This window comes from Corvus moneduloides, chromosome 5 (assembly GCF_009650955.1).
Source record: "Corvus moneduloides isolate bCorMon1 chromosome 5, bCorMon1.pri, whole genome shotgun sequence".
Taxonomy (NCBI): Eukaryota; Metazoa; Chordata; class Aves; order Passeriformes; family Corvidae; genus Corvus; species Corvus moneduloides.
In genome coordinates this window covers 40,887,081-40,909,612 of record NC_045480.1, presented here as the reverse complement: position 1 = coordinate 40,909,612, position 22,532 = coordinate 40,887,081, and the positions used below count along the sequence as shown (strand labels likewise).

At 37.9% G+C, this 22,532-nt stretch overlaps 1 protein-coding gene across 4 annotated transcripts in view; it reads right to left on the bottom strand.

Annotated features, from left to right (window-relative positions):
* RAP1GDS1 (Rap1 GTPase-GDP dissociation stimulator 1) overlaps positions 1-22,532 on the bottom strand; it is a 90,741-nt gene that overhangs the window by 44,270 nt on the left and 23,939 nt on the right. For 3 of the 4 annotated variants that reach the window (XM_032110144.1, XM_032110147.1, XM_032110146.1), the window contains exons 1-2: positions 14,667-14,697; positions 14,347-14,454 (exon numbers count right to left, since the gene is read on the bottom strand). In XM_032110144.1, the coding sequence (XP_031966035.1) occupies positions 14,347-14,454; positions 14,667-14,682 (124 nt within the window). In that variant the 5' untranslated portion in view covers positions 14,683-14,697. Of the gene's footprint in view, positions 1-14,346; positions 14,455-14,666; positions 14,698-22,532 lie in introns of those variants that run through there. The other variant, XM_032110145.1, reaches the window with a different exon arrangement.

Genomic DNA, 22,532 nt, shown 5'->3' with positions numbered 1-22,532 from the left:
TTATAAGGTGACTGCTATATAAGTATATACAGATAAATACTCACGCTTACATGGGGAAAATACTGGAGAGACTGGTAGAAAGACTAAAGGTCATAAACTGATATGCAGCAGATGAAGGTATTATATAAAAGTCAAGGAATGACACTGCGAAGAGATGTATTACTGGAAATGTTCAAGGAATGATGGGGGAAGTCCTTACAGTTTAGGGTACAGCTTAATGCAGTGTAGGAATCAGAAACTGGAGAAGAGGGAGAGCTAAGATGATCCTAGTTCTAGACTTCTCTTGCACTCACTTAAATATCTTCTGTTACTCAGTAGTTTCAGTATAGCCTCAGTAGAAGTGAAAGGGAAAAACACTGAGTTTCCTGTAGCAGGTATCAAATATTCGTGACAAAAGCTCTCCCACTTCTGTACGTAATAAGAGGAATTGTGCAGCTGCTCCCTGACAGGGCCCCACCTAACATTGCTGGCCAACAGCTCTGTAACAAACTGAAAACCAACATTGGTTCAACTGCAGTTAAAGACAAGGTACTAGATGCCATGACATATTTTCTAATGCTTTAGAAATGGCTTATTTGAGATGAATATTAGTGTGACATACTAATAGTATGACTAGATGGCAGCTATCATTTTAGAAAGCAGCATGACTCCTTAAGCCATTTATAAGGGAAGTTATTTGCATTCTTCAGAGTTTACTGTGAGATGCTCCAATTGTTGACTTTTGCAAAGCAGAACAAATCCATCTGAACGCACTTTGCAACCACTCTTTGGCTGTGCTTCACTTGTGAATTGATAACGACATACCACACCCTCTCTCCTCTTCCTCCTCCCTTTCCTTACTCTCAGGGCTGCAACTGAACTCCCAGCTGCCTCTGGGAGTGGGAGAGATCCACTCAAGCTGCCCCTGAACAGAAGCCAGCACAAGCCCGGCAGATGTGACTCACATTGGTTTTGTGGCTCACACACAGTATGTACATGCTTCAGTGTCTCAGAGTTCGTTATGTCTACATGACAGAAAACAGACTAAAAAGTGAAAACTTCAAGTCTGGATTGCAGTTATGGCTCCCATTTCTGTATATAATTCCAATTTGGGATGTTTGGGTAGGACCACTCAGCTGCAATATGTTGGTGATGACATCTGATTACAAACAGATTTGGTATCAATAAAGATTAACCTTAACATCTCATGCATAATATAAATGCTAATTATTATTAACTGTTTGCAATCTAGTTAACTGGAATTTTTAAAATACACTGAAAAAACCTCTCAAAAGATATAATGCAAAGGAGCTTATGGATCATTTGGAAGCTTTTATAAACTGACATATAGCATGTACTTAGCAGCAATATTTTCCAATGGATATAGGCACGCAAAATGAAAGTTTGAATTTAGAGAAAATCATAGCAGGACTAAAGACTGGTCCAGACATCTTAGATATCTATTAAGGAAGAGCCTCTCTCACCTTTAAGTTCAAAACTCAAAGTACAGAATTCAAAATGCAAAATATGGGTATGTGTGAACCTGTATTAGTAGGCAGGAGACATAAATGCATTTTCTCCTGTCACACTGCTGAGATATACAGTATCCAGTTGTATTTTTTTGGTCTGTAGTTTGATGGACTCATTACTGCGCAAAGCATAAATTACATAAGTACAACTAAATATATCCTGCAAGAAGTGGGAAAATAAAATTAAGTGCTTCTCCGGGCAAGTTGTGTGCAGCAGATACACCCTGATTTATTTTATTAAGAAAAGCAACTGAGCGCCAATGAAAGCATAGCCCTAACAGACCTCTCAGAAATTGGGAAATCAGCTGGGATCACGCAGATGGAAACTGACCAATGACTTGTTCTTACTCTGAAGCAGTAGAGGAGGCACACCTGCATATATTCATCCTTTGAAACCGACATCCTAATGTTTCTTGTTAGCCAGCTGGGTATCAATGTCAAACTTTTGCTAGTCATAAAAGAGGGAAGAGTAATTCATTTAACCAGCAGTGAGTGCAGAACACCCCTGCTTCTACTCTGCCCTGGGTGAACGCTCAAGCATCATTATTTGGGGAAAAGCACATTACTCTGGCATGAGGCAGAAGAATTACTCTCAGCCCACAGCGCTCTCTGAGGCATTTTTGCCAGGAATTGCCTTAGGTGTAAAAAATGCCACAGGGTGCTTCAGCTTGTCTACTCCAAGTCTAAGTAAGCACTGCTCTTCCTCTGCAGAACACATACAATTTACACTTGGTGTAATACACAAATTAATTCAGTTTCAAAATAGATGACAGCATGACACAAAATCTTTGCAAGTAGTTTATAGTAGATCCTCCATATAAGGCATCCTAAGAGAATGTGCCAGGAAAATTACTCTTCCATCCTCATGCACATTACTCTATTTTGTATCTGCAAAATAAATACATTTTTTTTCCAGGGATTCTGTGTTCGTCATATTAAAGTTCTAATAAAGAAGGTGGGAAAAAAAAAATGTACTGTAATATACAAATTAATTTCTTAAGTCACATATAATTAGCAGATATTTTTGTTATAGGAAACCAATCTTTCTGGAGTTTTGAAATGCTTAAACAGGGAAGGGTATTGTTAAATATAGCATTTTTGCTCAGTATTTTTTATATTCTTTCAAAGGAGGAAGGCAAATGATGCACAGGGCTGCCCTGCAAAGTCCAGAGGAAGATCTTCAACCACCCTTCACCTGTCTGCAGAGTCAACTGTACGCTCAGTTCAGGTACTAAGTGTTAAAATGCATGTCTGTAGATGAGAATACCAAGGTGGAGGTCTTGAGGATGATTTCAGCACAGCTATAGATATATAAGCATTGCTTATAGTGCCTAAATGGGACAATTGTTTCACTTGCAAGACACAAGCAGTCCAGTGTGTGACTCTCCTTTGTGCTCAGCTTCATATAATATGTGTCCTGTATAAATACCTAAAACATACAGGGACATAGGAACAGAAATGCAGGGAAGTGTGTGTCGTGTTATTCTTTGGAGTGGGCAATAGATTGTCAGGTTTATGTAGCAGTACTTTCACTATGATTATAAAAATCATCAGTTGTTTTTGATTCTGCAGAACCTGAGAGACTGGGAGACCACACACATCAATGCTGCCAAAGTGCTGGTACCCCTACCACTGCCTGGCTCTAGGAGAAATAATGTAGAGTTTGCTGAGAGTTAGAAACTGCTAGTGGCTTCAGCATCGGCAACTCTCAACTCTTGCCTTTATTTGTTCTCTTCAGAGGCTGGAAAAAGCCCACCTGGCTTCCTGTCTCTCTGTGTGTATGCACTAAAGAGGTATTATTTATTAAGGATATCAATCTTCTGCATACTAGTTTCATTCTGGGCTTCCTTGTAAATTATTAAGAGGCTAAATTATTTTGAAAACTTATTTCAGTTGTCATCTTTTAAATTGCTATATCAATTGTAGTTGGAGCATGTAAACCCAAAAAATTTCTCCAGGAACAAGAAAGACCTAGGCAAATCTCTACCACATATTCTCCTCCTGTGCTTTCTATACTGGCCAAAAAAGAAATCACAGACAATATTCCTTTAGCAGAATGGCACCCCCTTTAAATCCATTAAATTTGTGTCTGAAAGAAACCTAGCAATCTAGATAGCCTGACATTAGGGTGCCATATCTGAAAATCCTTTTGCTATCTGTGATTTCAAATACTTTCTTTCAAAGCCTGATTTTCAGTCTGCTTACACCAGCCCACCCCTAGAGCTGTCCCCTGTCTTAAAGCAAAGAAGCTATAGGACTGTAACAATGCTGCATTAAAAACAGCCCTTTTGCACACAGTCTAATACAGCATCACTGGAGGGGAAAACCCTCTAAGGTTAAGCCTGCTGCTTTAGATGTCTCCTTGTATCACTAGATATCAAGACAAAGGTATGTCAGATCACATAGTGTCAAAATCTTATTAATGTCATAGCTGAGTGATTAAAATGTCAATATGCTTGCTTTTTGTGGTTTTTGCAGTGCCTGAAGTCAGAATAGTTAAGGGTGTGGGCAGGAAAATCTTTAATGCCACAGATCAGAGCTGGTGAGCTGAGCACCATGGCTATCAGACTGGTTAATTAAGTAGCAGAAATCATAGGAAAAAAATCGAATGTGTTTAGAATTAAATTCTACACTCTTTTCCCTCTCAGCTCTATTTCCTCTGAAATTTCACTTCCCTTTGTTCACTCTTTTCTCCTCTCTGTATTATTTTGTCCACCTTCGAATGAAAGAAAAGGCAGAAAGGGGGGAGGGAAAGGCAAGGCATATCTATCAGCAGTGCCTTGCTAGCAGAAGAAAGCTAGAGGCTCACCATTCCTACTCCCTATGAACAATGAGTTTAAGTTACACTATTATTAGTAACCCGACAGTAGTGGGGGCTAGCACTGCAATAATTCCCATGTTGTGGAGCTTCACATCACAGAATTATAAATAAACAGCTTTGTGAGGGTCCCCTTTATTAAGCAAACCATGTTTGCCATGTACTCTTTTGAAAAATGCATGTCTTTCCAACTGCAAAGATGTTTTATAAACCTACTGAAACTACTGCAGAAAATTACCTTGCTTGATAATGTTCCTCCTACATGTACTCTCATCAGAAAAAGAAAGATGAACACATGAATAAATAATGATGAACCACATATATCATGAAAGGAAACTTCCATCTGCTCTTTCAGGAGGCAGAAGGGAAGAGAAGGAAGGGAACAAGGATATCTTTCGAACTAGCACATGCTCCTAACCACCACAATAAGAGGGTTCATGTGACCAAGCATAAGCACTGATGCTCTCTCCATATACAGCCTCCCTCATGAAACATTGTCCCTCTCTCCGCAGCCTCCTACTGTATTTTTCAAACCACAAAATGAAGATTTTAGTCTGGCTACAAAAGCACAAAAAGTGAGTTGTAAAAAACCTCAGAGAAACAAATTATATGCTCTCATGAAACAAAGAATGCACCACTGATAAGGATGTTTTGCTTAACAAACCTTAACCAAAGAGTCTGTTCTAATTATTAAGAGTTATTTTTATGTTTTTTATGGGGGGGGGGGGGGTGGAGGGGGGGGGAAATGTCCTTTAATAATAATAATTTCTGGATAAAAATAACTGTATACATTTGATTTCTTTTTGGCATGCTCCTCCTCACACAAGGAAATCCCCAAAATCTGCTTGCTCACTTATCCTTCAAATTAGACACCTATGAGGCAAGGAGGGAGGATTCTTCCTTAGCCATACAAATGTTTCCATCATGGTGTTTGCTCTGTTTTGTCTCTGTCAGCAGCTACAGGGCAACTTCAATTCCTATTTTTAATGGAGACACTACACAGATGTTTGTAATTAAAATCTCAGCTCTAACAAGGAAGGAAGGACAGATGGAGAAACAGATTTATCAATCAACTAGCTGCATGAGACTCGATGATTAAATTCTCCAAAAGCTACATCCAAAGTATAAAAGTGAATTTCAGGATGAGATTCTACGCATTGGATAGCCTGTTGCAGGTACCAATAGAAGTAAAAAATACGTGACATCTTTGCCTTCAATGAAGAAAAATGCACACCAATACTTCCACGAATAGGTCACAGCACAAGGCAGCATATTAAAGTTAGGCAGCTTGGAACCCCTGAGTTCCTGAACTGGATCTGGTTCCGAGCCCTGGCACATAGCTGGTGGATTTATCCAAGCTGTTCCCCTCCTCCCCCTTTCTGACTCACCCTCTCCAGGATGTAACCACTTCAGTAGCAAGGTTGCTGAAAGAGTTTGATGTCAGTGCCTGAGCTGCCAAGTTTGTTGTTTGGCGTCTTAATACAAATGTCATACACTCACATCTTTGTGTTTTGTATTCAGCCATTCTGACATTTTCCCCTGCCTCCTCTCTTACTTGTACTGACTGAACTTAGTACAGGTCCCAGGGTGAAGGGTATTCTCAAGCTTTAGTTTTTCAAAATGTATAACAAATGTTAGTCCCATGGAGTAAAATCCTTTTTCCAAATTTGGTTTAGTTTATTAACATCAAATCAAATTTGAAAGCTGATAATTTTATATGCAGGAAATGGAAATGTTTCATGTTCCTTTTAAGCAATCTCTTAAGAGTGCTCTTAAGTGAGCTGAAATGCCTGCTGTGAAATTCCACCCTTTGCTTATTGAAAGAGTACATCTATACAAAAAGGAATTCTTTAATCTACTGGTATTTTCAGTGAGCTTTGCTATCAGAGTAGCTTCAAGAAAACCTGATCTAAAAAAGATCACATTTTTAAGTTATAAGGGACTGGGGCAAAGCTAAGAATGAAACTGCAGACCTGAAATTGTGAATTACATGATCTCTAAATATAATCTTTTTGGTAAAAAGTAGGCGTTTTCCTTTGCATTTTTGAAATGCAATACAGAAGCAAAAGAAAAGGCCTGCCTTCTGAAAATGCAATACAGAGGCAATCTAAAAAAAAAGATGTGTCAATTCTATTATCTGGAATTGCTATTCACTGATGCCTTCCGCAAAGAAAAAAAATGTAATAGTTAATCTTTATTTGACACATTGTGTATTCAGTGAATAGCACTTGGAATTTAACACTTGGATAAACATTTAGCTATCTGGCACTAACTAAATACATCACTATTAAGGGGAATTTATGTAAAATATAATCCCACTAAGCAGCAGTGATTACCATTCAGTATCATTAGGGTAACCCAGTTTACTGGGAAATAGTCCAACAAAAAGCAGTCACCTTGATTTAGTATAGTTATACTATAATAATATATTATATACAGCACTTAATGAAGAAACATTTCTGGATGATGTGTGTACAATATCATGACAAGGCAACAGCCCATGAGCCAAGATGCAAAAAACATCCTTCTTCAGCAAAAAGAAGGAACACTTTATAACACAGTATTTGAGCCAAAACTCCCTCTTAAAAAATATTCATCAGGATCCCCAAAGTTTAGCAGGCCATTTGACTAGAAATCTTTGCAGGTAAGCTTAATGGCCTGCGATGGGCTTGACTGACTGAACTGGCCCAACTCAGTTTGAACCCCTGGCTCTTTTACAAGAGATGATCTGTGTCAGAAGCAGACTAGAGATTCTTGCTGGTCTGAAATGGGGGGTTTTGGTTTGACTGCTTCCTAGCAGCCACTCAGGTACCTGCATTTAGCTTGTTCTTTTTTCTGTCAAAAATTTTATCTTTATATCTGTTTCTCCCTTCTGCTATTTCTCTCCTTCCTCTAAAATAAAAATCTTACATTCCACTGTGTTCCTTGTTACTAATCTGCTTAGTTTTATTTCTTCCTTTTTCATTTCTACTCCCTCTCCCTCCTTCGGTTCGAATAGATATTAAATGCATTATGCCCACTCCACTGAAGTCCAAAGATGCTGAATCAAGATTTAGTAGTAGCTAAACAGACACTAGTTCGTATCTCCAATATGTAAAGAAAACAAGTCCTACAAGGTACTGCGGGTAGCTTAGTGCTACTCTTAATATTTTTGTAGTCTCCAAGCCAAATCAGGAATAATAATAAAGTCCTAAAATCTTTGTCATAGGCTAAGGACACCATCTTCCTAAAGAATACTTTAATCTCAGCAGAGAGCCATAAATTTCAGTAGACAGTTAGCAATGATACTGTTTCGTTTTTATCTTATTGGAGGAGGATGTTCTAGCTTTCATCTGCATATTACCTTTTCATGGATAATGCCATAAATGTCTGTTGCTTGTTTGAATGTCCAGGCTGAGACACTTACATGTCAGGACTAACATGCAGGCCCATGCCTGCTGGGTCTGAGTATACATCCATGGGTGGCCCCCTTCTCCTTCCAAGATCACAGGTGGGAGACATCTAACAGGGTACGCTGGAGAGCACACCCGAGGAGGATCAAAAATCCTCCTGGAAGAAAGACAGCTGCTAAGAACAAAGGGTGATGCTAAAGATCAAAGAGGAATAAGAAAGCAAGGAAATGCTATTTGTCAGTGAACTTAATTCTACTAGTTACCAGTTGTTTTAATAGGCCACTAATCCAATTAGTACCATTGCCTACTCCATTGGTTGTGCTAAGCTCTCTTGATGTGCTTATGCACTGCCTTGTGTTGTCACAGCTTATGTTTGTAAAGTGTGTTAAAGCTGCAGGGATGCTGAAAGCTCTTTTTTTATTTATATGAAACAAGTGTGGCTAGAAGTTAGAGGGTCAGAATAGGGCCTGTAGACAGTTACTGTTTTAAGCTTTAATACTATGCAAGCATTCACATTCAGGAAAGCATTGTTTGTTGGCCACAATCTGCATGAAATGACAGTCGCATCATTTTATTCTGCTCAAAGAGTTTCTCCAAAACAGAGAAAGGTTAGTGTGCTGATGTTTAGGAACATTTTTGCTTGAGCAAGCTCTGAAATGTGGAGCTTTTTCTCTGTGCTCCATTCCATGAAAGGGAATGGAGAAAGCTTAAGATGTCTAGCCAATGGGAAAAAATGAAGTGATTTCAGTTGTTTGTGCCTTAGAATAACTCTGCTATGACAAAAGGTTCTACAACTTAATTTTTTCTATGTTTGGGGCAGGAAGATAGATATTTCCATGCTAAATGTGAGAGGGCTGTGGAAACAAAAGACGAAATGAATGCTTCTTAATCCTCTGTGTACTAAAGAGGTACAAGGCTTCACTGAATCAGATAGCACTTAGTGTTACCAGTTAAGCAGACAGCTGCCTACCTGATGCTGCAATCAATAAATAGGAGTACGAACACTATCAAGAATGTCCAAAAACTAAATAGATAAAAATAGGCAAAGCTCGATTTTTCTGCTACAAATCAAAGGCACTAATAGGTTCAATAATACATTTTAAAATTTCAGGTTTTTTTTTAGTTGAGCTCTGAATTAAAGCATTATAAATGTCTAAACTCTCCATGATTTTTCTGCTCCAGTAGAGGAACTGTTCCATCTTCTATGGCCAGTAAAGATCAGGAAAAGGAACATCAAGTATAAGAAGCACGAGTACTAACTAAATTCAACAACATATGGAAGCCACGGCTATGAAGAACAGAATAAAATTAATTTCCAACTCAAATATAACCTCTGTGTAAACATATGGTTGTGAGAACTGGAAACCCACCAAAATAATTAAAGAGAGAAACTAGATGCCTGTGAAAACAGGTGCCTACCAAAGATTCAGGGCATTCGATGAAAAGTTTCACCACTGAGGAAGGAATGTGAGAAATCTGCTGTCCCTGCAGATATCCAAGATTTTCTTAAGCACTCCAGATGCTATTACATGCTCCTCTGGGGTGCCATCAGATACATTTCAGAAAACCCACTGGTGACTTTCAAGAGAAAAACTGAACAAGAAGCTTTAGGTAGGGGGGATGAGCCCATGGTCCTTACACCATAACGCTGGAAGAGCAGGAAGTGATGGCAAAGGCTTACTACAAGTTGCTCAAGGAATTTGTAACAATGTTATTTTCTCTAATACAACACAGCCAGTATATGTATTCTAAACAAAGAAGGCTCCAGCATACAGCCAAAATACCTTCTGGGGAAAAGCAAAATACTATTAAGAAACTGTGTGCATTATGGGAAGAAAAACGACATGCTAAAGTAGCCTTTGAATAATGCTGAGATCTCCAGTTTCAAGCATGAATTTAAGATTTTCATGTGTCATGTGATGGTTCTTTGAGTAACCAGGTATCAGCAAAGCTCAACAAGCAGGAAACAGGGCATCTTAGCCAGCCACATCTTTAAGGTAAGGTGCATTATTTCAAATCTTTCCAATGTTTCTAAATCCTTTTCAAAACTGGGACCTTGCCCTCTTGCTTAAGCTTTTCTTTATTGCTGTGATTTTGCTTAACCATTTTTACACACAAACATGTAAACTCATTCTTAGTTTCCTAAAAAGTATATGTAAAAAAATACTTCAAGTGCCAGCCTTTGCACTTCAACTACATGTCAGACATTTTCAGAGCCAGGTGCTGAAATCTGGGATTAGTGGGCATTTTCAGCCTCTTACACTGAGTACAGCAGAGCCAAAAATACCATTCTGATTTTTCAGATTTCTCATTTATCAAAACTGGGTTATTTATGTCTGCTATAACTTCTTGTATCTGAAACACAGCATGTCTGCACTAGCAGTAACTTTTTGTTGTTGTTAGTGCAATAATTATGTCCCAGAGAGCCTGCTGTTTAAAAGAAAACCTCTATTTCCTTTTTGCTTTCTTTCTCTCTGGCAGTCCTTTCTTGTGGACCTCTACCTGGGGATCCTAGGATATGTGCACTTTTTTGATAAGCATAGTATTTATGAAATGGCTCTTAACAGGTATAAATTCATGTACGCTGATTGAAAATGGTGGCCAATATGTTTTCTCTTGTAATTCCTTATACAAGACAATTAACCAATTATTCCCAATATCAAATAGTAGTACATACCCATATTTTTCTTTGGGTGCAAGATACAAAATAAAGCAATTATACTTCAGAATATGCTTCATTCCAGAAATGTAAGCATAAGATCTTTCAAATTACTTCTCTTCAGTACGTGTCTTACTTATTCTTTTGAGCAGGTTTGTGCCTTTTCTGACTGTTATGATCATTCTACACTCCTTCCAGTCTGCTTCCAGATCAGCAAAATTCTTTCTAGACAATAACACAGCAATCCATGTCTGTACAGAATTAATCCAGATTCTATGGAGCAGACAATGGAGTAACTTGTTTTAATGCATAGTTGTTAAAAGAAAACGCATGCAATACATGACTTTCACCTCTTCATTGAATCTGGTTTTTGCTGCTAATAATGCTTATGGATCATGTACCCCAGCCTTTCCTTAAAAACCTGAACTATGCGAAGTTTAGCAGATGGTAAGCGCTTGCAGGTGGAGAGAGATCACGTATTTGTGTTTTTCTTTCAGAAGCAAGGTGGACAGCATCTCAGCTTATGTGAATGAGGTAGATCCACAGAGGTGAAAGGAGATCTTACACTACCTGTGAATCACAACTAATGTTACTGCAACCTTACGGCTCCAAAGTCCCCAGATATTCCAGTCAACTTCACTGGGAATGCTGAGGGAACTCCACACAAGATGAGGTATGTCATTATTCTAAAGCATTTCTAATGCATGTTTATGTCTTATTCTTCTGTCATTGTTGTCTCTTTCATCTTAACCTCCTCAGTTTTCTCTAGTGCCACAAGCTAGACCATATATGACTGGCCTCAGACAGAAGTGCTGGTGACAGACAAGAACTAAAATATCTGCATAAATAGGAATATTTATTGGAAATAAATAGGAATATATATTGGAAATATACATTTCCAAACAATGCCTCCTAAGGAAACATCTGTGCAGGATTTTCAGATGATTTTTCAGACCCAGATCTCAGATGTGGAGAGCTATGCAATTTTCTCCTAGACAAACTGTAGTTAAAACAATTTGAATTTGGCTTGCCAAATATTTGCCAGCAGTTATCACACTCAGCTGAATATTTGCCTCACCCTCCTGTAGTATAGCATATGTGTGTGCATGCACCTTAATTTGACTGGTGTGACAAATGGCAGAATAGCTCCTAAAGTCAGGCAGGAGGTATCATGTTCCAGGGCATTACACCTGTCTAGGATTATCAACAGATCAGCTTTGAGAAGGAGAGTGAAAACCAAAAGAAAACACAGCAGGTTGCATAGAAAGAAACAAAAAGTTACAATATTCATCATACCTTTGTCATCTCTTTCTATACCGCAGAAAAGATGAGAAGAAAGTAATGTTTTAACATAATGAAGATTTAAAGGATTGTATGCAGAGTAAATGGAACTGTAATTTTCACTGTATTCTTAGAGACTAGAGAATTTAACTGACGTTTCTGCAGCAGCCACAAGCCTATGTTGCATGCAGATAGCAATTAAAAACAGCGTAATGGTCACTGAAACATTCATGTGTACATGCAGTATGCAAAACTGAAGCTGTCCTTTGCTGAAAATCTCAGTTTGTTGTAGTAACATGGGGTTTAACTACTGATTTTGGCTGGCAGTAGATGGGAGTGGGTTGCATTCGCATATTAGTAATGTACTAAATTTTATATAAGATAAAATAATATTTTTATCTTAATGCAGTGAATAAAACTTTAACTTCTGTGATTTACAATACTACCATGAACTCCCAACAAAATCACAGCGCTATAAAATTCTCTTAAAATATTCCTTGCATGGCTTTTTTTCTCTCACATTAATATGATGATTTACTGAGCTATAATCTAAATGTATACTTCCTTAATTTAATCATACACATGGAAATATGCTAAAAGAGAGCACAAAAATTATTTGCAAAATATTATTTAAATTATCTCTACATTACAATTAACAGGTACTTTAATATAAACAATTTTTTCATTTCTAATTATTCTTGTATAATTATTTATACACAGACACAAAGGTACAGTGTATCTCATAACGAGGTATCATGAATATGGTAATATACCCTGTAACTAAAAATCAATCAGTCAAATCCATATTAAGATGTTAACTGGATGGATGAGAGCTATGAAAAGGTGTTTAGAAAGCTGCTTCTGTATCTATTTGTTGAATCAATCTATTATATGCAATTTACCTCGGTTTCTGAAGTCTTTTGAATGTACTGCTATTCTCATAAAATTATCTCAAGCCAGAAGTCTGTTCCCCAGATCATCAGACAACCTTGAGAACTAAATCCTGGTGTCCAAAGAAACGTGGCAAAACTTAGGTATGGAAGTGTCCAGTTCCCTTGAAACAGAATTGATATTCTAGTTCCTAAATTACCAGCAAACTGTTTAAAAAACCTGTCCTATCTGATCCATCTAATTTTCAGTGCATTATTTTAGTTGCCCTCAATCTTGGGCAAATGTAAATATGTGCAGATATATATCATGCAGCAGCTCAGCAGGGCTATATCCATGTTACTGACTTAGACACAAAGATCATGGGAAACTGTGGAGAGAATAAATTTTCTAGAACTACCCCAAAGACAGAGGTCAAAATCCTAATAATCTGTTTATCTGATATGGCAGCTACAAATCTAGAAAAGAAAAGATTTTGGAAGGAAGAGCAAAGCCCTAGACTGAGACAGAAGAGAGTCATCTGGTTGCACAGAAGCATCAGTTAGTTTGATGTTGTGCTGGTTTGTTACATCAGTAAAATTATTTTGCATCTGCCAGACTTCTTCTGTGACACAGCTGTGTCACCTTCATAGGCAAAAATAGCAAACTCTGCTATTTACACAAGTAAGTTGCCACTTTTCATACGATCTTTTTAGTACTTATTGTTTAAGCATTAGACTTAAAAGTAGTGGAAATAAATCCAGTTGGAGGTTGGATTAAAGTATTGGATATACCTTATAAATAAATCCATAATAAAAATGATTCAGCATCTTCAAGAAATGGTTTATCTAAACCCCAAAGATTTTATTACGTTCTGGCTGATATAGCCTTCTAAAATAATGAGAATTAAAACCAGACTACTACTAAAGTAGACACTGTTATAATTCATTTTTGACTTGATCTGGATGGTGCTTATACTCAGTTGTGAAAAACCTCATGTGAAGTATTTTAGACCAACTAATCCAAAAGACTTTGATTTGTAGAGTACCATCATGTGAAATAAAACCAAGACCTAGTAATAGTATGTACTAGTGTATTGCTATTTCCAAAGAACTAACTTTTTTTAAATAAATAATTTTTAATCATGGCTTGTACCTATCCTGAGAAGTTTTTCAACCTGAAACTGTACACATTTTTCTTCTGGCATGATCTGAAGCACTAAGAAAGTTAAACTCAGAAAAGTCTTATAAACTGTCATCTTCATTTACCTTATCTTTCTGTCTACTGGGAGTGGGGACAAGCATTCTAAAGTTTGCGGTGAAAATGACATCTTGTTCCATTCTGATATTATTTTCACCATAATATATATCAAACTTGGACCATCTTTGGATATCCAGCCTAGTTCTGCTAACTGAAACTCCTGGAATTAAGAAATCTGTGATCAGAAGTGTGAGGAGAAATATATTACAAATGGGAAACTATGCTCTTTCAACCAGAATTAGCAAGCAGCTCCCTTATTGTTCCCTCCATCTTGTCAAGCTTATTTCTCCATCCGTGTTCCTTTTTTCTTGAATAATCAATTCAAAAAATAATTGTGCTACTTCATCTTGGAAAAAGGAATGGACCACAGCTGTTCCAAATATTCAGGTATTTACCTGTCATTGTGTTTGTTGCTACTAGAATGTTACAGACATATGGGTTAAAAACCCACAAAACTCAAGAGAGCCAATCTAGCAGCCTACTGCTTGAGTCAGTCTTTCTACCACATTTTAATTCGCTGATCTCATATGATTTAAAATTTGAAAGGTCCATACAACTTACTGTTTTGTGCCAGAGCTTGAAGCAGACAGTCCAAGCATCCCTCCAAGCTATCTGCTGTGCTGTCAGTGGATGTTATCTTCAGCTTTTTCAGGGCTTCACTTAAATTATCTGCTTGACAAAAGAAAAAAGAAAAAAAGAAATCAGTGTCCTCATCAATTGGGTAACAACACTATGGTCTTGAATGTAAATAGTTGGTATACAGTAAACAGTTCCTGTATCAATGAAGAAGACATGTATGGGCTGTGTACTGAGGATACAAAAAGCCAGGAGTAAAAGCTTATTATTTTAATTATTACATTAAATTTCAAATTTATATATACATTTATCATTTTGCATCTGAGAACAGGATATCACAGCAGTTGCTTTATGAAATGCCACTGAACAGCAATTTATCCATCAGTATTTTCTCAGCCTTGCTGGTACAGAAAACCAGCAGCCATTTCTTTGCTTCTCCCCTTGTGCGTGGGAATAAAATAGAATGGAAATAAGCATATCTTAATCTTCTTCCTCAACAGAGGCAAAGTGATTGAAAATGCCAATTTCTGCATGCTGTGTAGGCTTCCATCTTGACTATTCACAGATGCCTAGTGCTAAGCTCACAGCCTTTTAAGAATTATGCCATTTTCCACCACAATGTTGCAAGCATCATTCTTAATATGAATTGTGTTAACTCTTTAAATTCAACTGAACCATAAAAACAGATGGCATCTTCTTGAAATAAGAAAGTTCCGTTGTGGATTTCAGGTAGTTAACTCTTCCCTCTTTAAAAAAAACCCACCACCACCCAAATGCAAATGACACTACATCATTCTCAAAGGACACCTATCTTCCCAGTAAAGGCTGGGGTAGTATGATCGTGACCATTTTGAGGATTCTATCTACTCAAGAGCAAGGTTTAAGTGCTGGCAGCTGCCGCCTGAGCCTCTGGTAAGCCCACTGATGACTAACCTCACTCTGAATGGACTATTCTTCTAAAAATGAGTGCTGATTCAGTTTCCATGCCAACTCTGACAGTAAGGAGAAAGTGTTACTCAAAACAAATAATGTTAAGTAGTGTCTCACTGTCTTTTATTCCCAGTGGCTGATCAAAGAGCCTTGAAGCAAGCCCAACACAGCCATAGGTGGAGTTTCTTTCCAGTGCATCACTGGTATCTTCTGAGCCTGACTGGCAGCCAGTGCTGCCTTAGAGCTTCACACCAGTGTAGGAAGCCTCCTTCATAGGTGAGCTGGCACCTGCTGTGCTTTGCCTCCTCCTCACTTGCCTACATATGGGATGGTGCAAAGGAAAGGAGTGGAGACACAACAGGCATCTCATGAAGAGGGCAGAATCTCACTCCTGGAGCTGCTTTGCTTCTCAGCCAAAGCTGTGGCTTTTGTTCCACCTCCAGTTTTTATTAGCATATGCTTTTGTAGTTCAATATCCCATAGAGATAAAGGTAAGGTACTTAATTTTGAAGTGCTCAGTATTTATATATGAAATTGATTATATGTCTCTATGACGAGGCAGTTATTTTGTCTATTCAGTGATTAACATGTTCTTAGCAAAACTACTATAGCCAGGAGTGTCAGTAGTCCTAAATGCAGACAGCCAGCAGCGTGCTGGCAACTCTGCAAAAGCCTTTTGGGCAACCACACTTGGTTGTGGCTCCTCGAGATCTTAAAAAGCTTCCTCCCTACTACCTCCTCACTATGCTGAACTGCCACCTTCTGGAACAAGCTATCAGGGAAAAAAACCCTAAATTTTATTCCCCCTCATACATTACTCTCTAGCAGGGTTACTGCAGCACTTTTTTTCAATCACATTTAGCCTACATAAAGTTGAACATGCACTGCAAAGTCTCATTGCTTAAAAACATTATTCAGGAGGTAGCAGTGTCAATTGTCACAGGTGCAGGGTACTCAATGACCAGCCCCAGTACTACAATTAACATTGTGCATTCCACCTCCTCTTATCCCTTCTTCACCTGCCTCCTTCTCATATTCTTCTCTTCAGTTTTCTGCTAATACAGCACTAATTCTCTTCCCTCCTTACAGGCATCTCATCTCCTTGTATATTCACACACTTAACTTTGAAGCTATAGCAACACTTACAGTAAGAAGACTCAATCTACTATATATATAAAAAGCAAGGGTTCCTATAATCTGGAGAAAAAGAAAATGCAAAGATAAGAAATTCACTTCACACCAGATTTTGCAGACTGTGAACTGAGGCTATTGTCAGAGAGCACACCCAGACTTTACTTCTCTCTTACATCCATCTTCTACTTCACTTGTGCTCAATAAACCCCAAGATCCCACTTATTACTTCATTCTTCTGAGCAGAGATGAGTGCTTTATATCAAATACTTGTTACTTCTTTCACCCCATGCCACATCAGAACCTGCAATAGTGTTAGGAAAGTCTCCCTAGCCTATTTTCCTACCTCTTCTTTCTGTTCAGTGCCATGGGAAGTTTTCCTTGGGAAACTCCACTATTCTAATACTACACAATTACAGATGATATGCAAAATTATGCATGTTGGGCAAAATTGTCCAAATGTGACTATCCAAATATTTCATTCCCTAGGACAAACAGCTCAATTTTTCATGGTACCAAGCATGTGCACATCCCACTGACATACACGGACATTTAACTGCAACTTTAGACACACTTCAACTATCAGTGGGCACTTGCGGCAATGGTACATATGTGGCCACACTACTTTTAAAGTATCTTATGAAACTATGTTGCACCGTGTGCCAAACTGCCATTCCACTAGGTATACTTGGGTGCTGTGAGTATTTTTAAAATAACATAACAGTAGAGATTAATTTAGCAACCATATGCATAAAATGTGCTTTGAAAATAAATTACAATAATCCTTGATTTTCTAATAAGCCTACAACTCTAAACTTCTTGCAGCTTGATACTTAATCAAACTGTGCTAAAGAAGAAAACAAAATAGGAATACTGTAGAAACAACAGATCTCTTGACACAATGTCAGAAGGCCAAGAGCACAGAGGGAAGAAACCATCCTTCAAGAAAGAACTTATTTGCTCACTTTGGTTTTTTCTGTCCTAGTCCATCTCCTTTCTAAACTGACTTAATACCTTGAAAGAGACAGTTACTTTTGAAACCCAAGAATCTTGGACATGTGCAAACACATCTTCAGCAGATTCAGAGGTTTGGTTATCTTTTTAATCTTTTTTTCTTTCTCGTCCTGAAAAGAACAAACCCTTATAGCCCGAGATGACATTGACAGGGATATTCAGAGAGAAGTGCTGTAGTGTTTCAGAGGGCTCTCACCATATAATCACACAAGGCTTCCCGACTCCTGCTGTTTCACAGTTGTCCTAAACCCATCATTTAGGGAAGAAGCTGCAAACGCTTCTCTTCCAACTACAAAACTCCCTGTTGTTTTCTTGTGATCATCTCCTGCTTACTTTTGTGTGTCTTCCTCTCCATCTATAGAGGCTGTTTCCAGGCTTGCAGCTGCACAGGCTAATCAGATTCTCGGCAATAAAACCCCATCGAATAAAAGCAATATAAGGAATTTTTTTGGCTGAGTATCCGAGAAACATGAATAGGTACATTTTGTCAACATGCAAGTCATGTGAAAGCTCACATTACTTAGGAAGATCTAAGGGGGCAAGATTACGATGGTAGAGGTAAAAATTGGCTAGTAATGTCCCTGTGGTACAGCTGATCAACAACGTGGTATCATGTGTGTTTGTGAGGCATCAAGTCTGAAGTTCAACAAAAGTATCAACTATTTTGTTGATGACCCTAAGCAGGGAGTCCCTCATACTTACATCTGGCTTACCATATTGCTTTCAGAAAAATTAGTTATTTTATCCGGACAAAAAGCTCTGAATCCCACAGACCTTGATCCTATATGTTATATAGGATCTATAGACCTATATCCTAATGTTACAAACTGGTAAGTTAGGAAGTAGAGTCTGCCAAGAGCTGTCACACCTGTCTGGCCCCTTCCACCTACGGTTGCATTTTATTTTCACCAATAACTACTCCTGCACAAACACTCATAAAAATGAGGCAGTTTAAATACTTTGATTGCCCACATTGCTTTTTGGTAGCACAGTATTACTACTATCTCTTGCAGCCTTTTGCTATCTCTCGTGCAGGCATTTTTATGGAGAAAATTAGTCAGAAACTAACATTAGTGAATGTTTTAATACTCCATTTCATTTCACTGTACTCTTTTTCTGACAGCTTTTCTGTGACTCATTCCTATTTGCAGTCACTGATTTGTTTTATACAGAAGAACTGTTCTTTCATCTAGTAAAAATCTGGTAGTTGATCAGGGCCACAGAAGTGGTGGTTAAACTGCAAAAAGTTTGACAAGGTACCCAACAGTCTTTCTAGTAATGCAGCTTCTAAGGGTAAGAACCAACTCGCCAATTTTGCTCTAAGTCCACAGCATCTTCACCCAAATCACAGGAAAAGCCCTATTTCCAAGAGTGATGTTAATAAAATATTTAGAATGTCTTAGCTGAGTACTTAGACGGTCAGCTTTTGTCTAGACTGTTTTTCATATAACATTTTTTCCAGTATAGATATTTTCTCTACAAAATTAAGACTTTGAACATATCATTAACATTGACTGTATCTTTTGACTGACACTTTGTAGACTGTTGTTATTAAAGAGTCCATTACATTATACATGCAACTTAACAGATAAGGAATTCAAAATTAATAGATAATGGAATGAGACATACTGAAACATGCTGATCAGATAAAAAAAAGAAGTTTGAGCAGTCCTGCTATTGCAGGGATGGTGGCTGTATTAACATCTGACCATTTGGAGTCTGTTCTACTGCCTTTCAGGAAACAATGAGATGTCAAACTGAGCAGAAGGAATGGTGCCATTTTATGGGTCTCCTTGTGTTATAATAGCATAAATGTCTTGAAAATATAAGTGCATACATGCACATGGGCTAGACTGCAGAAACCACTTAATTTTCTTGTACAGACTTGAACTTACTAGAATTTCAGTCCCAACTAACCCATAGGGGCAACCCACCCCAGGTTCACCACAGTTGTTTTTGACAAAAAGTGTATTCTGAGGTGATATTATATGAGAATCTGACACAAAGATCAGACACATAACCCATTTGGGTGAGATTTATGTATTTGGCCTGAATTACTTTTTGCAGCAGAAAGCCCAGCAGGCTGGTGACATCTGTAGCACAACTTTGGTCTTTAATGACCCCAGATGCTACTTCCCCAAAGAAAACAGAAGACTGGCACAAAATTATGAGAGCCCTTTAGCTTCCAGGATATTGAACAAGCTGGCAAAAATGTACAGGTCCCTTTTGAACCTATATAAACTGAGACACTTCCTCTTGGATAATTTTTCAGAAGATACCTACTCGCATACAAATGTTCACATTGACATGCAAAATACTCCAAATACAGAGTTTGAGGACAGAAGAATCTTGTTCTCACATTTAGCCCATTGCAAAGAAATACTCCATCCCCTCCTGTCTTTGTAGCAGCTGCCCTCAAGTGTTCCCAAGTGTACAATGTTTTCTGTCAAACCACCCAAACCCATCATTAGAGACAACTATTTGCTCCTAGCCCATCCAGGAAATTTTTAAACCTGGCATCTAATCAGGAGGTACCTATATGCTGTCAGAGGGCAGCAATGAAGAACTAGTTTTTGATTAGTAATGTCAGAAGACCTGGTACAGGCAGACAAGATCAACATCTTAATCAGGAAATAACTTTTTTGAAAAAAAAAGAGGCCTGTTTCAGTCCTACCATGTTCACTGAGGTGGGTTAACGCTTTTTTCCCAACAAATTTTCTAGTTCCAGGGATATAATGATGGATCATTAACTGCAGGGCTCCTTCTGCAACCTGTTTTTTACGTAGGTACATTTGCTCTACTTTTCTAGCATAGTAACTAATTTTAATGAGAGTGTCTATTTTTGACAGCAGTTCAGCTGCTTCATTCTTAAACACTTTCTGAATCTTAGATATAGGCCATCTGGTCTTAGAGACTTGTTACTCTTTCATTTATCCACTTGCTTCTGCATCTGTTCTTCTGACATGGGGCTTCATTTTTATTACCTGAAAGTACTGACACACAATGACTCACTGCCACCTGAGCACTAAACTACCTAATTAGTTTTGGTAATTATCAGGTCAGCCTATACACACAAACAGCTACTTAGTCAATCCGTATTGAAAATCAGGATAGAAACCTAAACAAAGGGGCATCAGCCAGCAGTTGGTACACTTGGAATCTCTTGCCAATGCAGAATTTTCTGTTTGCTTTTTATTCCCCCCCGGAGGACATTTGATATCTTTGAAACTAATTTCATGTATTATTTTTACTGTAGTCTCAGACAAACAGTAGATTCTAATATAAAAAATATATTTACACTATGGCAAGGTACATGGATCTGTAGCTGTTGCTATTGGCTTCTGCTCGTTAATGATCCTCTATTACTTAAATCATGACTTGCAAAGGCTGGACTGTAAGAATGACATTTCAGAAGATTTTGCAGAACCTTGGAAGATTTTTTTCTCTTTCCTAGGAAAACGTGGTACAGATTTAGGTATCTTTATATTTCATAATTAAACACTGCAGATCTGGAATTATCTTAAGTTCTAAAGAAACCAATCAAAATTCAGTGAAATCAACATAACTTTACTGCTTAAAAAAAAGTCCTAGAAGATTTTGCTTAAAATCAGTCCTAGAAGAATTAAACAGATTTTTTTCATTTAATAGAAAATGCTTGATAAAGGGAATCTGTAGTGGATCAATTTCATTTAAAAAAATCACCTAATGATAGAAAAAGGAATAATTTCAAATAATTAGGCTCTCAGTTTATGGAAAGACCTTTTCTGGTACTCCATTACTAGCAGTAGTTGGAAAAACCATCAAGATGGCTACCAATTTGTAAAGAATTACAACTTAACTGACAAGACTGTATTTGCACATTGTATTTTTGTATAGCTTTTTTCCTCCAGGTGCCTGATCTTCACTGAGTCATATTACCAAAATGGTTTTAAACAACACACAGAGTTCCAGAATTAAATCAACCCACATATATTTCACCATGTAAAATATTTACCATACAATACAGTGCATGCCAGGATGTACACATGAAGAATACTGTTTCATCCAAGGGACACCTCTCTCTTTCAGGACAAATGTTCTGTCAAAGAACAGCTGAATGTCTTCTCATATCCTCCTTCTTGGCAAGTGGTTCTCCTTTTATTTACCAGATACTACGAAAAAATGCAGGATTGCTTCCTTTCCCACTGGCAATTATAAAGTTACTATCATTACATTATGTCATCATGCTTCAAAGATATGAATGTGCTTGCTTTCAGAAGGCATTTATAAAGTACAAGGAAAGGAATGCACTGTGTAAGTGAATGGGAGAACTGAAAATTTAGGGTTAAAAGTATCTGCGTGGGAAGTGGGGTTTCCAACATGAGATTTTCAGGTTCCAGAATTACTGCACACTCTGGATTCTCTAGGAGTCTTCAGATGCAGGTAGAGATTACACTCAGCACTTCTATAAAGCAGACCACAACACACCATGGGCAGGTATTGGGAAAGCGTCAGGTATCACATGGGGCAGAAGGGAATCCAGTTCTTCGTGGGAACACTCATCCATAAATGCTTCTCTATACATGCCCACCCCGCTTAGTTTATGACACGGGTTCAAAGTACTGCAACATAAAAGGCAAGAGAAGGTCTCCTCTACCAGATTATTCTGGATTACTGCCCTCCCTATGCACAGAATGAAAAAAATTTAGTGGAGGAAAAACAACAGGACCAAAATGACTACTGTTACTTCAGACAATAGCTCAAACCTGTTTCTTGTTCATGCTAAAACAAAAACTCTTCAAGCAAGTTAAAATGGACAGCCTAAAGTAGACACTTGGAATAGAATATAGCTCTTTCTGAAGAGTCAGTAAATGACTGAAACAGGATCTAGGAAAAAAAGGAGTAACCTAAATACAAATCAAATCTATCATTCCCTACAATGCTCTATTACATATAACCACCATATGGAGCAGTACAGAAGAGACAAGCTGCATGTCTGCATGTGTCTATGCATGCACACACACACACACACACAGAGCTAGCAGGACTTGCATCTCTCTACCGGCTCTTTTTTGATTTATTTTAGGTGGTTTATTATGTTCTTTTGTCTTCTTTTC